The following is a 16,589-nucleotide window of genomic DNA, read 5'->3' on the forward strand; positions in this document are numbered from 1 at the left end:
ACAAGCATGTGTGTGTGTGTGTGTGTGTTCCCAAATATAATCTGTTGATTCTATATAATTTTACTTGCATGTATGATTTCCACGCTGACAGTTTAGCACTAGACAGCCCATGGGAATGCTCTTCCCTAGGGAAGCCCACTTCACCTGTTCTTATCTTCCCTCAGTTGCCTACAGTTCTTAGTATAGGGTTGAGGACTCATGGCTTTTTCTCATCTACTGTGGCTTACTCATCAGTGTCATCCTTGTTCAGTTCGTGTCTTAGTGGTCACATTGGTGAAACCGTATGTGGATGACCCCTGCCATTGCTAAGAGATACAATCCTAGAACAAACTCCCTGTTCCTCTCTCTTACAAGCTTTCTTACCCTTCTTCTACAATGAGCTCTGAGCTTGAGGGGGAGGAGTGACTTGTAGACGTATCCTTTGTGATTAGGCTCCACAACTGTGCATTCTGGTTGGTTGTAGTTTTGTATAGTGGTCTCTGTTGCACAAGTGAATTATGGTTTTATAACCACAGTTTACTAAATCGTCATAATTCCTAACAACGATCTATAAACATTTGCCCTTACACCCACTGGCTTTTCTTAAAATTTTAGTACTATCATGACAGTAAATGTCAAGGGTTTCTATTTCTCCTTCAGTAATATTTTTAATTTCTTTTTAAGCCCTTATCTAAGTATTGCTTACTTTCCTATTGCCTTCCCTGTGCTACTCTGATTCATAATAGTTTTAGATTTTTAAGATTCCTTTTTCCGTTTCCTATAACTAAGAACACTGAAGATAGGAAACATAAACTCTCAATATCTCTTTAAAGAAATGTCCATGCAAACATATTCTATGTTTGTAATTAATATTCAAAATTGATACAAATAATTTTCCTGGCAGTTATTTATCTATAAAATGCCTATGGTAAAAATTTTTTTTTAAACCAGGGCTATGAATCATTAAGCCTTGACTGAAAACCCATCTGTTTTCTGTCATAAGACATTCTCGATGCTTGTCAGATAGGTGAATGTGGAGACGCACCAGAGCAGACTGTATCCAGCAAGCACTTGAGTCACATTTCCCAGAGCAGTAGCCTTCTCGGGAGTTAAAAGAACAGTGTGTCCCATAGTAGGTTCTGCCATGGCATTCACAGCACGAGCTCTCTTGTTTGAAGAGTGTCATCTGCTCTCATCGAAAAGTGCAACTCTTTGACTTACTTTCAGTAACTCAATTTCCTTTTCCACTTTCATTATCTTTAACTTCTATGCACATGTGTATTCTTACAACTATATTTGGCCGAGAGAGTTCCATAACATGTCCCCTTTCGAAAACCTCTGGGGTGGCATTAAAAATATTTCCATCTCTTGCTCCCTGTGTGAGCTTAATTGCTGTTCCCTATTGCTGAATTAACTAGGAAATGTCATCATATCCTGCACCTCCTGGACCCCATAATAACATGCTTTATATATTCATGAATGTTTTGGAAAAAAAAGTATTTATAAGCAATATGTCTCACTCTTATCTGGATAAATCATTTTGCCTTCCAAGCAGTTCATTTTATTGTAATTGAGGCTCAGTTGGTAATCTTTTTTAATGTTCTTTTGGCTATCAGGTCATTAAAGCGATAGAAGAAGGTTATCGCTTACCAGCACCCATGGACTGCCCAGCTGGTCTTCACCAGCTAATGCTGGATTGTTGGCAGAAAGAACGGGCAGAGAGGCCAAAGTTTGAGCAGATAGTCGGAATTCTAGACAAAATGATTCGAAATCCAAGCAGTCTGAAAACACCCCTGGGAACTTGTAGCAGGTAAGAAATCTCCAGTGAGATAGAACTGAATGAAATTAAAATATCCACATAAACCATTTACGTCATCACTCTTTCCCCAAAAGCAAGCTGACTTCTGTGTTCAGCCATAAATCTATACCAGAATGCTATGTTCACAAAGCTTTATTGGGTTTTTTTTTTAGATGATTTACCTTACTCACTATTTAACAAAATCCTTTCATTGTTGTTGGACTTCTTTTTCCTTAGGACTTCTGAGGACATCGGATGTCTTTCTCAGAAAGTGCCGCCTGGGTCTTTGTGACCAGCTCAGTTTCTCAGTCACTCAGTTGCCTTCAGGCCTGCATTGTTGCTATCTAGCTCTTATTATAAGGCGCTGGCTTTGCTGTAGAACGTAACTTACTGCTTTTCTTTGTTATCTGATACATGCTTCGGTGGAGTTAGAAATTATCAAAAGTAACTTGGCATAGGCTGTGCAAGATGTGTTAAGAACAATCCCCTCCCTCCTAGCATGGGACACAGCAGTAGTTTTTCAGCTCCAGCTGCAGAAAAGCTTGCCCCTGGGGGCTGCACTCAATGGGGTCTATTATCTCCATGGGGCTCCCAGTATGTCATCAAAACAGAGAATGTTTAATGCTCTGAATAGCACCTTGGCGGCCTGTATGAGTTAGGATACCGCCAGATACTTGTACTCTCAACTACTAGTAAAAAAGCCAACGAGCGTCTATAACTCCCCCAAGCATCATCACCTTTGTGGGGTTTGTGAGCTTGTAGAAGACACAAGCCAGCGAACACTCTTACAATGAAAACGAACATTTAGGTATTTGTAGTTTCCGGTTAATTTACTCTGTTTGGGTTTTAGTTAAGACATCTTACTGTAATTCCTATAACATTTGCCTTGTATGCATCCAGACAGCCTTTTCTGGTAACTGCTGAGGATACGTTTTTAGTGCTGTGTTTTACTCTCACCTAGACCCATAAGCCCTCTTCTGGACCAGAGCACTCCCGACTTCACTGCCTTCTGTTCAGTGGGAGAGTGGTTGCAGGCTATTAAAATGGAGAGGTATAAAGACAACTTCACAGCGGCAGGTTACAACTCACTCGAGTCGGTGGCCCGGATGACCATCGAGTAAGTTTCTACTTACTAAATTGTATTTAATAATTGTTTGGGTACAATTCATGATTCATTATCCTATTTAGAATAAAAGTCTGTAGATCACAAGTTCGAGGGGGAGAAAGCATTTCTTTAAAAAAAATGCTTATGTGACAACAGTGCTTTTAAATAAGTTTTCTTAAAGAGACTACTATTTTATGAAATCAATAGTCACATGTTAATTTTGTAAACTATAAAGCTACAACTCAGAAAATGTAAATATCCTTTACGGTAGACTCAACGGGAGTTTGACATCTAATTTTCTCCATAGCCAGCATTCTGGAGCCTGCACTTTGGGACTTCCTTCTTATTGACGACTGTCTCATTCAGGTTTCCATTCACTGAGGAATAGTTCTGCACTCAGCTTTAAAATGACTATGAATAAATAAACTCAAAAGACCCAAGTTTTCCTTTCTAGTTCATTGATTAAATGGTCTTTAAAACTCTCTTAAAGCCCTCTCAGCCTAGCAACTACATAGTCTTTCTGCATACAACAAGAAATGACATACATGTGAACTTAAGCACACGATCCCCTTCCGTTTTCCAATACATGAGGTTGGCGTGCTTATACCTGGGTCCCCAAAGTAATCTTTATCCCTGTGACTCTGTGCTTTTGAAAGAACCTGCCATGTAATACAATAGCATTACATCATTGCAGTGTTTCTGGAACTTGGAAATATCTAAGCTCAATTCTTGCGGCTATCAGAAAAGGCACATAGGAATAGTTATAGTTAACTTACTGCACATGTGAGCTGTGACTGTAGCATTGTGCGTATATGTAGCAGTCCTACTCTTGCTATGGAATTGAAGAAATGCAATAGTTATAGCTAGGTATACGTGGTCAACGTTACTCACAGAATCCAGCCCACTGCACACTTTTCTGTGACATGTACTTCCTGAGCTTTCTCCTGGGCTCTAAAACCTATTTCCATTGTTATAGCATCCCATTTTTTCCAGTTACACAATTTAAAACGTCCAATATTTCAAGTAACATTCTGCCACCTTTTTCAATCGGGAGTAACATTTTAAGGTTGAAACAATTTTCATATAAACTTTCAGGTGAACTAAAAAGCAACAGTATGGTAAAGTAAGAGAGAGACTCGTCCATCCAGTTTTTTGTTTTTTTTTGTTTTTTGGTTTTTTTTTTTTTTGGGGTTTTTTTTTTTTTGGTTTTTTTTTTTTTGCAAATGAGACTGTCCAAACAAGTCTGTGTACGACTTTCTTAGGAGTAAGACTGTAGCCCCCAAGAGTACTGTTACTTAGTATACATCAGCCTAAAGGTAACAAAATATGTGAGTGACTGTCAATGAGCACATGGTGCTCATCCATTCTTTGTAACGTATCTGATAAGCATGCCCTTGTCTTTTGCAGCGATGTGATGAGTTTAGGGATCACACTGGTTGGCCATCAAAAGAAGATTATGAGCAGCATCCAGACTATGCGGGCACAGATGCTGCACTTACACGGAACCGGCATCCAAGTGTGACACATCCGCCTCCCTCAGTGAGGCTTAAGACTGCAAGAGAACAGTTCCGGCCTTCAGTATACACATAGAATGCTGCTAGAAGACAGTTTGATATACTGGGTCCTTCCTACAATAAAGAGAAGATTTTAGAAGCACCTACAGACTTGAACTCCTAAGTGCCACCAGAATATACAAAAAGGGAATTTAGGATCCACCACTGGTGGCCAGGAACACAGCAGAGACAATAAACAAAGTACTACCTGAAAAAAACATCCCAACACCTTGAGCTCTCGAACCTCCTTTTTATCTTATAGACTTTTTAAAATGTACATAAAGAATTTAAGAAAGAATATATTTGTCAAATAAAATCATGATCTTATTGTTAAAAAAATCAATGAAATATTTTCCTTAAAATATGTGATTTCAGACTATTCTTTTTCCAGAACCATCTGTGTTGATTCTGCATAAGGACTTTGTTTTAGAAAGTTATTTGTAGCTTTGGACCTTTTTAGCGTTAAATTTACGACACGTAACTACACTGGGTACCTTTGAGGGAATCTCAAACTTAAAGGAAAACAAAACTACGGCACATCGTTGAGGATATGACTTTGTCCTTCCTGGCTTTGGTATCCTGGCTGTGTCATTTTGTTCTGTTAAACCAGTGATGTTTTGTTATTGTTTGCGAATTGGCAGGTAGTTCAGAATTGCAAGTTGCCAAGAGCGCTGATATTTTTTAACGGGAATTTTTTTTTCTTTGTAAAAATCAGACAACATACTAACTTTTCAATGAAAAAGACAAAGCAATAATGATCCATAAATACTATAAGGCACTTTTAACAGATTGTTTATAGAGTGATTTACTAGGCAGAATTTAATAAAAAAAATGTCAAATTTTAGGTTTATGTGTATATGATAAAAAGGCTGAGGCTTTATCTGAAGAGGCTGGTGAAAGTGTTTCTGGAGGCAGAAGCTCTCCAGCGTTGGCTCACCCCGTCGGAGCACATCAAGAGTTTCAGTCTTGTGACAGTAAGAAATTTAGGAACATAGTTGACCTATATTTTGTATTCTTTCTTGTTGAATGCAGTCCAAATACAAAAGTAACGAATTCAGTTTTCTACTGTTACTCTGAAGCAAGATCACAGGGGGCAGTTCACTTCTCACCACTCACAGACTAATGTGCAGCAAATACTTCTACCACTGCAGTGAGAAGAAAGCAAAACAGAGGTATTTTATCTATGAACAGTCACACACACACACACACACACACACACACACACACACACACACACACCCCTTTTAGGTCAAAATTCATTTACCCCAGAAGGAAGAAGTAAAGGGTCTGGCTTTTCTGTTTCCACTTTATTTATCAGACCATATTATTTGGTTACTGTGTTAGAATTTCATAAGCAATAATTAAATGTGTCTTTATAGGTATTTCAGGAATGTATACATATTTGAGTAATGTTTTTCAAAAGTTAGAAAAATCATGAACTACCCCAAAACCGAACTGTTGTACTTCCAAAGAAAATTGGGCTGTTTATAACAATTTTACTAGAGAAAGATCCCAGGGATCGGTCCTAATTGGTGTTGTTTGGTAATGTGGGCCTCCACAAACAAACAAACAAAAACAGGTAACACGCGAAATCTGTAAATGTTCCTTTGTAAAACTTGTAAATTTTATTTATACCGTCTTGTTTTGTATACACATTTCTCAGTAGTGGCTCCAAGTACATGAAAATGCACTATATTTTTCTATTTTACTTGCAGAGCTTCTCAAAGAAACAGGTATTTTCAGTGCTACATAATGTGTTTTTCCCACATTTAGGACCAAAGATGGCTATAGAAAACTCAAATGGATTGCTTCCCAAACCCCTCCCTATCCATTTTTGTTTTTTTTTCTTTTACCACTGTACAGTGTTATTTGATATTTTAATTTATTTTTTTTGATTGAATAGAAAACTCATTTTAATTTCTCTAAAAATGTTTTTGTCCCTAAGGAAAACAAAAATCTGTAAAAATAATTTTAATTAGCGTAATCCAGTCACCCTAGACACTTCCATTTGTAATCTTTGTAATAGACTGTAAATATATTTTTGGAACTATAACACAATGTGCTTGAGGGTTATTTTTCAGTGTGTGCAGTGTATACAAAAGTGTTTATACTCAGTACAGCACTTTACAATTCTAATCAGTAGCGTTGGCCTTTGTGCGAATGAGTGCGAGCTTGAGCGAGTGTTCTCTAATTCCGTTTGGATTCTGGACTCACTAATAATGAAGTTCTTTTCTTGTTCATAGCTTAAGGTGCTTATTTTTTCTATTAAAAATTAAATTAACAAAAAAGCCATTCTAGAAATAGAAGACGCAGTATGGTACATGCAGACAGAGTCTTTCCTGCTTTTTCTAGTAATAGATTTATAGTTGAGTAGTCTTTCTTGAGTAGAAGGGCAGAATAAAAGTGTTTTGTTTTGTTTTATTTTGTTTTTAATTTTCTTTTCAAAAATAACTTTTTCCTTCAGCAATATACCTCATCTGCCTTAAATTTTTTACAGCTCTTTACAGGGAAAGGGGAGAAGGGATGGGAAAGACACAGCACAATAGGAAGTGGATGATTGCATCGTGCTCTCTCTTTTGTAGGTTTCTTTTTCTAATCAACACTATGATTTTTGAAGTACGCGAACGTGAAGCAAACATGGAGAGATGAGGAATTAGCATTGTGAACCTGATTGTAATCCTCTCTTCCAGTAAGAGATGAGACGCTATTGCAGTGAGAATGTACAACTTGCTTGCACCTTGAAATCTTTTTTGATAATTAGTGCTCAGGGGGAGGGAAGTAGAGAAAGCAAACGCCCAACAGAGAATTCCAAAAGGACAGAACACACAACAGGAAGTTGCCTCCTTGCTTTAATGTAGCCACCTTTTTTTTATAGAACACCGCCCACCCACACCACCTGGTTTGCATTCAGTTCTGAAATACTTACAAGTAACTTGTTGCATTGAGAACGAGTCTTTTCTCAGCAATGGATCAGGGCCTCGTTTTCTAGACTGGTGGCTCATGCTTCTCAGAGCACTATTGGTTGAATCATATTGTATACTTATGTAATCTACATTAGCTAGTACTCTTTAGGACTATATTTTAATTGCTCCTCTTCTTGGTGTTTTTAAGACAATGGAAAGGGTGTAAGTCACCTCTCTTTTATTTAGGTAATGCTGATCCCTCCCCTTTTGTTTCCTGAGCAGCCCAAAACTGTACTGCTCCCCTATGTGCATGTTCCAATGAATTACTGATGTGTATTTTTTTTTCCTTTTTTTGCTATATGTGGAGAAATCATGGGGAACTCGGGGCGAAATATGCTTTTTGTTGGTTGAATTTTGTCCCTCCTTGCCTAAGAATTACTACAGGGGTCATCCTTTTATAAGGACAAAAATATGCTTTTGAACAGTGTCTTCAATGTATCAAGCACAAATAACTCTTTCTTCAACACGAATCATAAGTCTCTTTTTACCAGCTTAAAATAATAAACAAGTCTATTAGACAATGTAAAGAAAATCCTGTCTCCAGTCATTGGTGGGCTCCTTCACATTCCTTATGCTTTCCTTTCCTACCTAAGAAGATTTTGTGAAAATAGTTCTGCGGGGCTGATCAGAATATGAATAAAACTGATTATTCCTATTCCCCCCTCATGGATACTGACCTAATTTCGCTCTAATCCTTTATTATGGAATAACAAGACTGTTTACAAAGGGCCAGATTGTTGAACATTTGAGTTAGAATCTGGTTTTGTTTGTTCCTGAAGCAAGTACATGAGAATACCAAGACTATTTGCATACGAAAGGAAGTAGGTTGTTGCTGGCCCTTGACAGACATGCTAAACATCTGACTGAGGAGAGTGACACTGGGAGCATTTGCATTTTTACTACTGGGTAATGCAAACAGGAACCTGGCTTAGTGATCAACTTGCAAAGGAAACTGAGAAAACCAAGGACTCTTACAGCAGCAGCATCTAAGGGTACAGAATGGACAGAAAACACATAAAGAACAAGTGCTGACTAGTGCTGACTCAAGGCGCTCTTATCTGTGATGACGCTGATGCTGGTCTGAACCAAAATGCAAGGAGAATTTTGAAACTCAGGCCTACCCTGCCAATTCCTCCTGAAAACACTAACAATATAACAGACAAAGGTGTAAGGCAGTAAGACAGGGAGAAAAGCCCCATCATTAGTTGAATATATAAATGATTACGGGGTTGGGGATTTAGCTTAGTGGTAGAGCTTGTGCCTAGCAAGCGCAAGACCCTGGGTTCGGTCCCCAGCTCCAAAAAAAAAGAAGGAAAAAAAATGATTACACACTTGAGAACACAGAGGCAAATTTCTAAAACAAGCAGAAATTTATTAAAGTTCTCTGTCTATACGTGCTATAAAGTCATCTTTTTTATCACCACTGTCTTTCACCAGGATTTTAAAGGTATAATTCATAAGCATGTGACCACTACGAAGCAAAAAAATTATTTTAGTATTTACAATATTCATCATTTTTTTTGGTATAACATTTATTTTTTGTTTCAATTAAAAACTCGTTATCAGTTCTGAGAAAACCTTCTGAAGAAAGACATAAAAAGCAAAAAGCAAAAGGGGGAGAATCATGTCTCTAAATACAGAGATCATAATTACATATATTACCAAATGATAAAAGCCAGCACGAGGTGACTAGGACATTTTAAAACTACATGTCCTGTCCTCAGGCCCTTTTCTCCGGTCACTTTGCTGTGTGTATCTCAATATAGTTTGATGAATAAGGGCAGGAAAGTAACATTGCAGTACAAATTCTTTAAGTTGCATTAGAGTTAAGTGCTGTAGGGGTTTTTTTTCCAAGTTCAGTGATTGAATGTAATTAAATCTATAATTAAACAATAAAGGGTCCCTTTTGATTGACCTTGAGGTTAAAATAAATATAGTTAATTGACTCAGTTTAATTGGTCCTATTGCTCAGATGCTTTGTGGGTAAGAATAAGAAGCAGTTGTCTAGTATTTCATAGATTGGTAACAATCAAAGGAATTCCTAAGATTTACCATAGTTATAGCAATCCTAAATTTGATACTTTGGCAAAATATTAAGGTGTGATTTATTATGAGCTTCCATGGATAACTGAATTCCAATGAGCATGATCTGCACTTATATCGGATTACTTCAAATGCCCCAGGTTTCTGAAGATTATTTTTGCTTTCCTTTTAAAATCCGCCACCTGTAATAAGATATGTCTATAGATTTTGTGTAGGGCCAGGATAAGCAAACATTAGTGCATGGGTATAAACAGATGTGACTACAGAACTTACTTAATGATGCTCCTGAGAAGAATGGGGCCCGTTTACTTAAAGTGCTGTTCATCCTAGTTTAGGTTAAGTAAAGAACATGTTCAAGTCTCACCACTGTACGACATAAGCCAAAGTACATGAAGTGCATGCTTGGATAACAAACTAGAAGAACGGACAGAGAATTAAAGTGGCTATGCAGAGCTGGCATTTCTATGTCACTGTTAATAATTTCTGAAATGAGACAAACAGCTCAAAAACATTATTTTCTGGGTGACGTGAATTTATAAACACATTGCATGCATACCGTAGGCTTCTGCACAAATTATGAAGAAAGCCTAATGTCAAATTCCTTGGGCAATATGCTGAAGACAGAAACTGCTTCCATTAAATACATAGAAATGTATGGCTCCAATGGACTCTTTCGGGTAAAAGAAATGCATACCTTGAGCTTGAATACTCACAGGATGTTGTTGATGTGCTGGCCCAGCATTGCTGTGAGGCCAGGCTTTTGCTTAGCTCCTCAGCAGCCCCATGCCAAGCTCCATCCATTAACTAGAACTCAGTATAACAGAAATAGCAGGAGTTGAATGCTACACACAGTCTCAGCCAGACTTGAAGTGAACACATGTAAATGCTTACTACTGCTGTTTCCAAGGCCTACAAGCTAGGTTTGCTATGAGAGAGCTGTACAAGGTACACATCTAAACATTAGTTCTTCAATAATGTAGAACCTCTCAGGGTTTTTGTTTTTTAATTTAGTTTTACTGTATAGATGAAGCTGGCCTTGAATTCATAGCAATTCTCCTACTTCAACCTTCTCTTTTAAGGATCCTCCTCTCCCACAATATTTTCTCTAGACTTTTTCTAAAACTATGAGTCAGAATTAGTTCTCTTCTTTGTGCTTTGCCACCTTGCAAGTATTGAGGTCACTCAATCCTGTTCTCCAGATGATTGGAATGTTTCTCTCCTGCACTAAATAGATTAAGTGCTCTTGGTATGTAGAAACCAAATGGAATCCAATGCCAGTGTTTCCTTACACTCGGTAGATGTTCTATTTTTTTAATTGATTTTATTTTTATTGGTTATTTTATTTATTAACATTTCAAATGTTATCCCCCTTCTCAGTTTCCCCTCCAAAATCCCCTATCCCATACCCGTCTTCCTGCCTCCAAGAGGGTGCTCACCCAAGAGGGTGCTCCACCACCCACCCATCCACTCCTGCCCTACTCTCTAGCAGTTCCCTACCAGGGGACTGGAGACATCGAGCCTTCACAGGACCAAGGGCCTCCCCTCACCATGATGTCAGATAAGGCCATCCTCTGCTACATATGCAGCTGGCACCATGGGTCTCTTCCATTGGGGTCCCACTGCTCAATCTGATGGTTGGTTGCAAGCATCTGCTTCTGTATGGGTATGGTTCTAGTAGAGCCTCTCAGAAGACAGCAGTATCAGGCTCCTGTCAGGGAACACTTCTTGGTATCAGCAATAGTGGCTGGGGTTTGGTGGCTGCATATGGGATGGATCTCCAGGTGGGGCAGACTCTGGATGGCCTTTCCTTCCGTCTCTGTTCCATTCTTTGTCCCTGTATTTCCGTTAGACAGGAACAATTCTGGGTTAGAATTTTGAGAAGGGTGAGTGGCCCCATCCCTCAACTGGCCCCATGCCTAACCTCTGGATATGGTCTCTACAAGTTCTCCCTCCCCTTTGTTGAGTATTTCAGTTATTGTCATCCCCACTGGGTCCTGGGAGCCTTTTGCTTTCCTGGAGTCTGGAAATCTCTGTTGATTACCCCCAGGTGCCCATCCCCCATTACCACTAGCCACCTCTGTTAAATTTCGTGACCCTTTTCTCCTCCACACCTGATCTTGTCCCCCTTTTTCCTCTCCCTCTCCTCTCTTCCTCCCAAATCCCTCTCACCCTTCTGTGATTATTTTGTTCTCCTTTCTAAGTAGGACTGAGACATTCACACCTTGATTTTCCTTCTCTTAACCTTCATGTGGTCTGTAATTTGTATCATGGGTATTCAGAGCTTTTTCCCTAATATCCACTTATCAGTGAGTGCATACCATGTGTGACTGTGTTACCTTACTCAAGATGATATTTTCTAGTTACATCCATTTGCCTGAGAATTTCATGAAGTGATTGTTTTTATTGGCTGAGCGGTACTCCATTGTGTAAATGTACCACATTTTCTCTATCCATTCCTCTCTTGAGAAACATCTGGGTTGTAATTTCCAAAACAGGAAATTTACACTTCAATAGTATATCTAAACTAAGTATATATAAGCTGGTCTCTACAACTGATTTAGCCACTCATCCTCTTGAGGCCAATGTCCGTGCCATGTCACAGAAGTTTCTCAATGGCTATACCATGTCCAATTACAATAATTCTTCATTTTAGCTGACTTAAAACTCTAGACGGCAATATCACAATGCTCAACATGTGTCCTAATATCCAATAACCTCAGCATTCCAGAGTTATATGTTAGTTGATGTTTATGTAAAAACATTATATTCGTATCCATTTAACTGCTCATAAACTTTTGGGTTGGTAATATATATATTATATATGTGTATATTAAACATGCATGCATATGTATTTAAATACTATTCATATAAAATATTTATATGATATATGCATATATAATATATGCATATAGAGTTAATAATACATTACATATATGAATTAAAATTTGTATGCAAATAATTCACACTTATCCTTTTTTCTTTTTTCTTCCTCCAATAGTTATACAAATCATAATTTTCTTATCTTGTGACCACTTCTTTCCTTTGACAAGACACACATGTAGCTGAACCTAAGGCAATGTCACATTATTAAAGTTCCATTATTCTGTTTAACACTCTTACATGTGTGATTAAATTATTTCATTTTATTTATGTAGATTAAATTAAGTTATAAAGATATGCTGCTGTAATTGTACATCTGTATTCTCTGGCTTCCAACTAGCAGCAAACTTCCTGCACAGGAGACCTAAGCAGAGCCTTTACACAGTTAGTATCAATGATAAACCTCAAATCCTCTAGAATCCTCTAGAAGCATGGATTTCATGATGCTTTTGTCTTCCAGGATTAATTGGTGTGTGTGTGTGTGTGTGTGTGTGTGTGTGTGTGTATGTGTGTGTGTGGGTGTGTGCCTGTACATGCTTGTTTATGGCCTTACCTCTGTACAAGATAATCAGACATGTCTTTAAACATGATTAAAACAGAAAAATTGAAAGTTAACTACCCTGAAGCCCCTCAGAGCAAGACAACATAATTTATTCATGTGGAAGTTACAGTAGTTAAACTCGGAAACATTTTGTAAGAGTTGGTCTGCCTCTCATACAATAGGAGTCTGTGTGCAGGTGCAAATTCAAAAATTTTCTTGCTTAGCTACTGATGCTTACTGTGATGTTGCAGTGTATGACTTTCCATGCTCTTAAGGTCATGAACTCTACATTATGCTTTCTACACACACACACACACACACACACACACACACACACACCATTACACAGACACACACACACTACTACACATACATGCACACACACACACAACTACACACACACACACTCACACACACACACACACATATATATATGTATATATATATATATATGTATGTATATGATCTTTCCATTGTAGTAAAGCAAAGATTATCTGCTTATCTGCATTTCTTTATGATCATGGCTTCACTTCCATGATTGTTCAGTTCCATATATTCATAATTACTGCAGAAGCTAAACAATGTCTGTACATTCCATATCAATAATTTTAACTGAAAGAACAATTTTGTAGCTGCGTTTGGTACTAAAACAACGTACCACACATGGAACAAATACAGTGAATCACAAGTTTAGGAGGACCTAAGTCTTGATTAATCAGCTAAAATTATCATGTGTAGACCTATATACACTGATATCAAAAAAGAAACTTTATATGTTGACAGGATAAAAAGAACCAAAGGTGAGGAGAAATGTTTAGGCTTTCTACAGCAGAAGCAGCCACTCTGGCTCTAACACCCACTGATTCCTTGACATCTGGTCAAACAATTTAACCCCATTAAACACAATTTCCCCATTCATCAGAATGGAGAGAACTGCTTTGCTTGTTTCTAATTAAGAATACATGGAATTAAAAGGATAAATGTAAGCTTTAAATATTATAGAGCAAATTTAAAATAGCATGATGAGTATCATTTTTAGAAGATGTTACCTACTTTCTAATTGACTTCTCATACACATCAGTTCAGCCTCCTAAATTAGGAAGTATTAGGAAGCAATAAAAAAATTACCTGTTAATGGCACTGGTATATTTTCTTGGCATTTTGTGGGGATTTTCATCTCCATTGTGAATTTTGAAGCATAATGACTTGGATGTGAATAGTCCAAAGGTCTCAGTAGAACTTTTGCTTTGATTTTATTTTGATGGCTTCCAATTAAGCCCAGGTTCAAATTCAAAGTTTTTGTCTCTTAGCTACTGAAGCTTGCTGTGATGTTGCAGCGGGCCACTTTCGATACTATTATGCTCATAAAGTCTATATCAGGCTTCCTGCTTCCCAATTGGCACGTCATTTTCCGGCTCCGGAGCCCGTCCTGGAGTTTTGTGGCCATCAATATTCTGTGTGCAGAACCACTAGCCTATGACAGATAGGTAGGATCCAACTCTTACAGAATGTTCCTGAATTTAACTTCGGCATGAAAAAATATGTGTGTGTGTGTGTGTGTGTGTGTGTGTGTGTGTGTGTGTGTGTGTGTGTGTTTTCTTGGTCTGTGGGGCTCTGGTGTAGGCATCTTTCTATTTTTTTCTGTTTAAATGTGTTTAAACATATGTCTGTTCATCTTGTTTATTCTAGCTCTGTGTGGAGAGAGGCAGGTGAAGCCATAACTGATGCCTTGCCCATTATGAAATTTCAGTGGCAGGACTAGAGCATAATGCTTGCACGGAAACAGAAAAGCTAAGGCTGACAGGATTGCTTTGAAGCTTTGGGAAACTTCTGTGGTTTAGAACTTAAACACAGACATTCTCATCTTACCCTGCCGTGACAGGCTGCAGCTTGCTCTGCTCACTGTGTCTTTAGTTATTAGAAGATCATCGTGTAGGGTGCTTGGCATTTTATGGACTTTCTATTGGGTACATGGTTATTTGTTGACTAGTCATCTGGCATACCAAATTCACAAAGTATGCAGCACTATCATGGCTTTGTTTTTAAATACTAAATATACACGTAGATGTCCAAATAGCAATACCTTAAAACCAACCACTTCAAAGCGACTAGTAGATAAGTAACTGGGTTTATAAATGCTATTGAGATTAAAGAGGAATACTTCAAAGTATCATTGAGACAAACTTGTTGGCTCACAGTCTCTCAAGCGTTATGACTTACACCCTTTGCCATGCACAAGTCCATGTCAGTTTCTATATAAAACTTAATGCCTTGATTCACACCATGGGACTTTATAAAACAGGCTGTCTTCATGGTACTGGAACCGCTCAGTTAGGCTTATCATATCACAACAGTTTTCCTTCTCTGTTATATGTCACAAAACCCAATGACAAAAAAAAATCAGGAAAATCACTTATTTTGTTTCAAAAGTATATATGTAAAGCTTTACCATTGAGAGAGCCAAAGACAGAAGAATTAAGTCTCTTTTACTCTTATATCTTCAGGGAGAAGAACAAGATTGGTCTTCATAATTACTTGAACACTGTGGAAGGGGTGGCAATATTTGTTAGTATTGGAAAGCCTTGGTTTGTTTTGCACTATGATACTGCTGGATTCTAGCCCTATAATCATGGAGTAGTTGCAGAAGTATCCTGGGAATCATGCTTCTCCATTGCAAATGAGAATGAACAAATGAATGTAACATATTTCATGAGGTCACTAGTAGGAACATATACATGTGTGTGTTATTTAAATATATGTAATGCATATGTATATGTACATGTATGCATATTTATTCTACCTTATATATATGAATATACATACACAATATTCATTCTTGGAAGAGTGAAAGAGTGTATGACTAGTGCTATTGCAATTGGTAAGCTCTATTGATAAGATCCTGTGATATACATATGTTCAGATTGAAGCAGTATTAATCTGAGGTGAAGATGGTGTGTTTCATTTCAAACACTCAAGTGATTCTCTGACAATGGGTAAGAGTAAAGCATTTCTTGGCTCAAAGCTCAGTGAATACAAACGATTGAGCAACACCAAGTCCAGAGTCTAAAAAAGGTTTGAAAGACCTTTTCGAAGAAGAAGCTGAGACTGACTTCAAACGACATAATTTCTTTATGCTTACGGTACCTCAGCTATACGAACATGAAGAATTCTAGAGTAAGGAGTGGCTTCCAGAAAAAGAATTTGACTCCTTTGTTTCTGCCTTTGGGCCCCAAAGTAAATAAGATTAACTCCACAGACACAGGGGACAAAGGCACATTTTGCTCTGTTAAAGCCTCTGTCATTCACAAAATACTAGTTCAAGAAAGACCTCAAACTTTTGAAATCTTTCATTAGCAAGCAAACAACTAAACTATGTTGCCTTCCATTGCTGCTTTAAGGGGCAGGTGGGGGCTAGTAGGATAAAGCAAACCACAAAAGACAGAGCTTCCCCGGCACACTCTCTGCTATGGACAACAAAACAGGTACTTTCCTCAGTTGAAACAAAGTCTTTACAAGATGTACAGAGTGCACATCGTGTCCTTTTCTTCCTCTATCAAGATCTTTTCTGAGTGGTTTGAAAAAGAACTCCTGGCCATGGATGCAGGGGCCATAATAACAGCGTTTCAATGAGGCACACAAGACATCAGATAATCTTTTCTCAAGATGCTGGGAGTGACATTTCTATTCTACACACTCTCCACCACTGCTTCCCAACGAAGAACAGGTG

At 38.0% G+C, this 16,589-nt stretch overlaps 1 protein-coding gene across 7 annotated transcripts in view; it reads left to right on the forward strand.

Moving 5' to 3' along the window:
- Nucleotides 1-8,053, forward strand: part of Epha7 (Eph receptor A7) — a 153,414-nt gene extending 145,361 nt beyond the window's left edge. For 5 of the 7 annotated variants that reach the window (XM_006237962.5, XM_063287118.1, XM_006237963.5 and 2 more), the window contains 3 exons: nt 1,596-1,789; nt 2,739-2,894; nt 4,290-7,930. In XM_006237962.5, coding sequence (XP_006238024.1) covers nt 1,596-1,789; nt 2,739-2,894; nt 4,290-4,404 — 465 coding nt within the window. In that variant the 3' untranslated portion in view covers nt 4,405-7,930. Of the gene's footprint in view, nt 1-1,595; nt 1,790-2,738; nt 2,895-4,289 lie in introns of all 7 variants that reach the window. The other 2 variants (NM_134331.2, XM_006237965.5) reach the window with 2 other exon arrangements.
- The last annotated feature ends 8,536 nt before the right edge of the window (nt 8,054-16,589 follow it).

Source organism: Rattus norvegicus, chromosome 5 (assembly GCF_036323735.1).
Source record: "Rattus norvegicus strain BN/NHsdMcwi chromosome 5, GRCr8, whole genome shotgun sequence".
NCBI classification, from domain to species: Eukaryota; Metazoa; Chordata; class Mammalia; order Rodentia; family Muridae; genus Rattus; species Rattus norvegicus.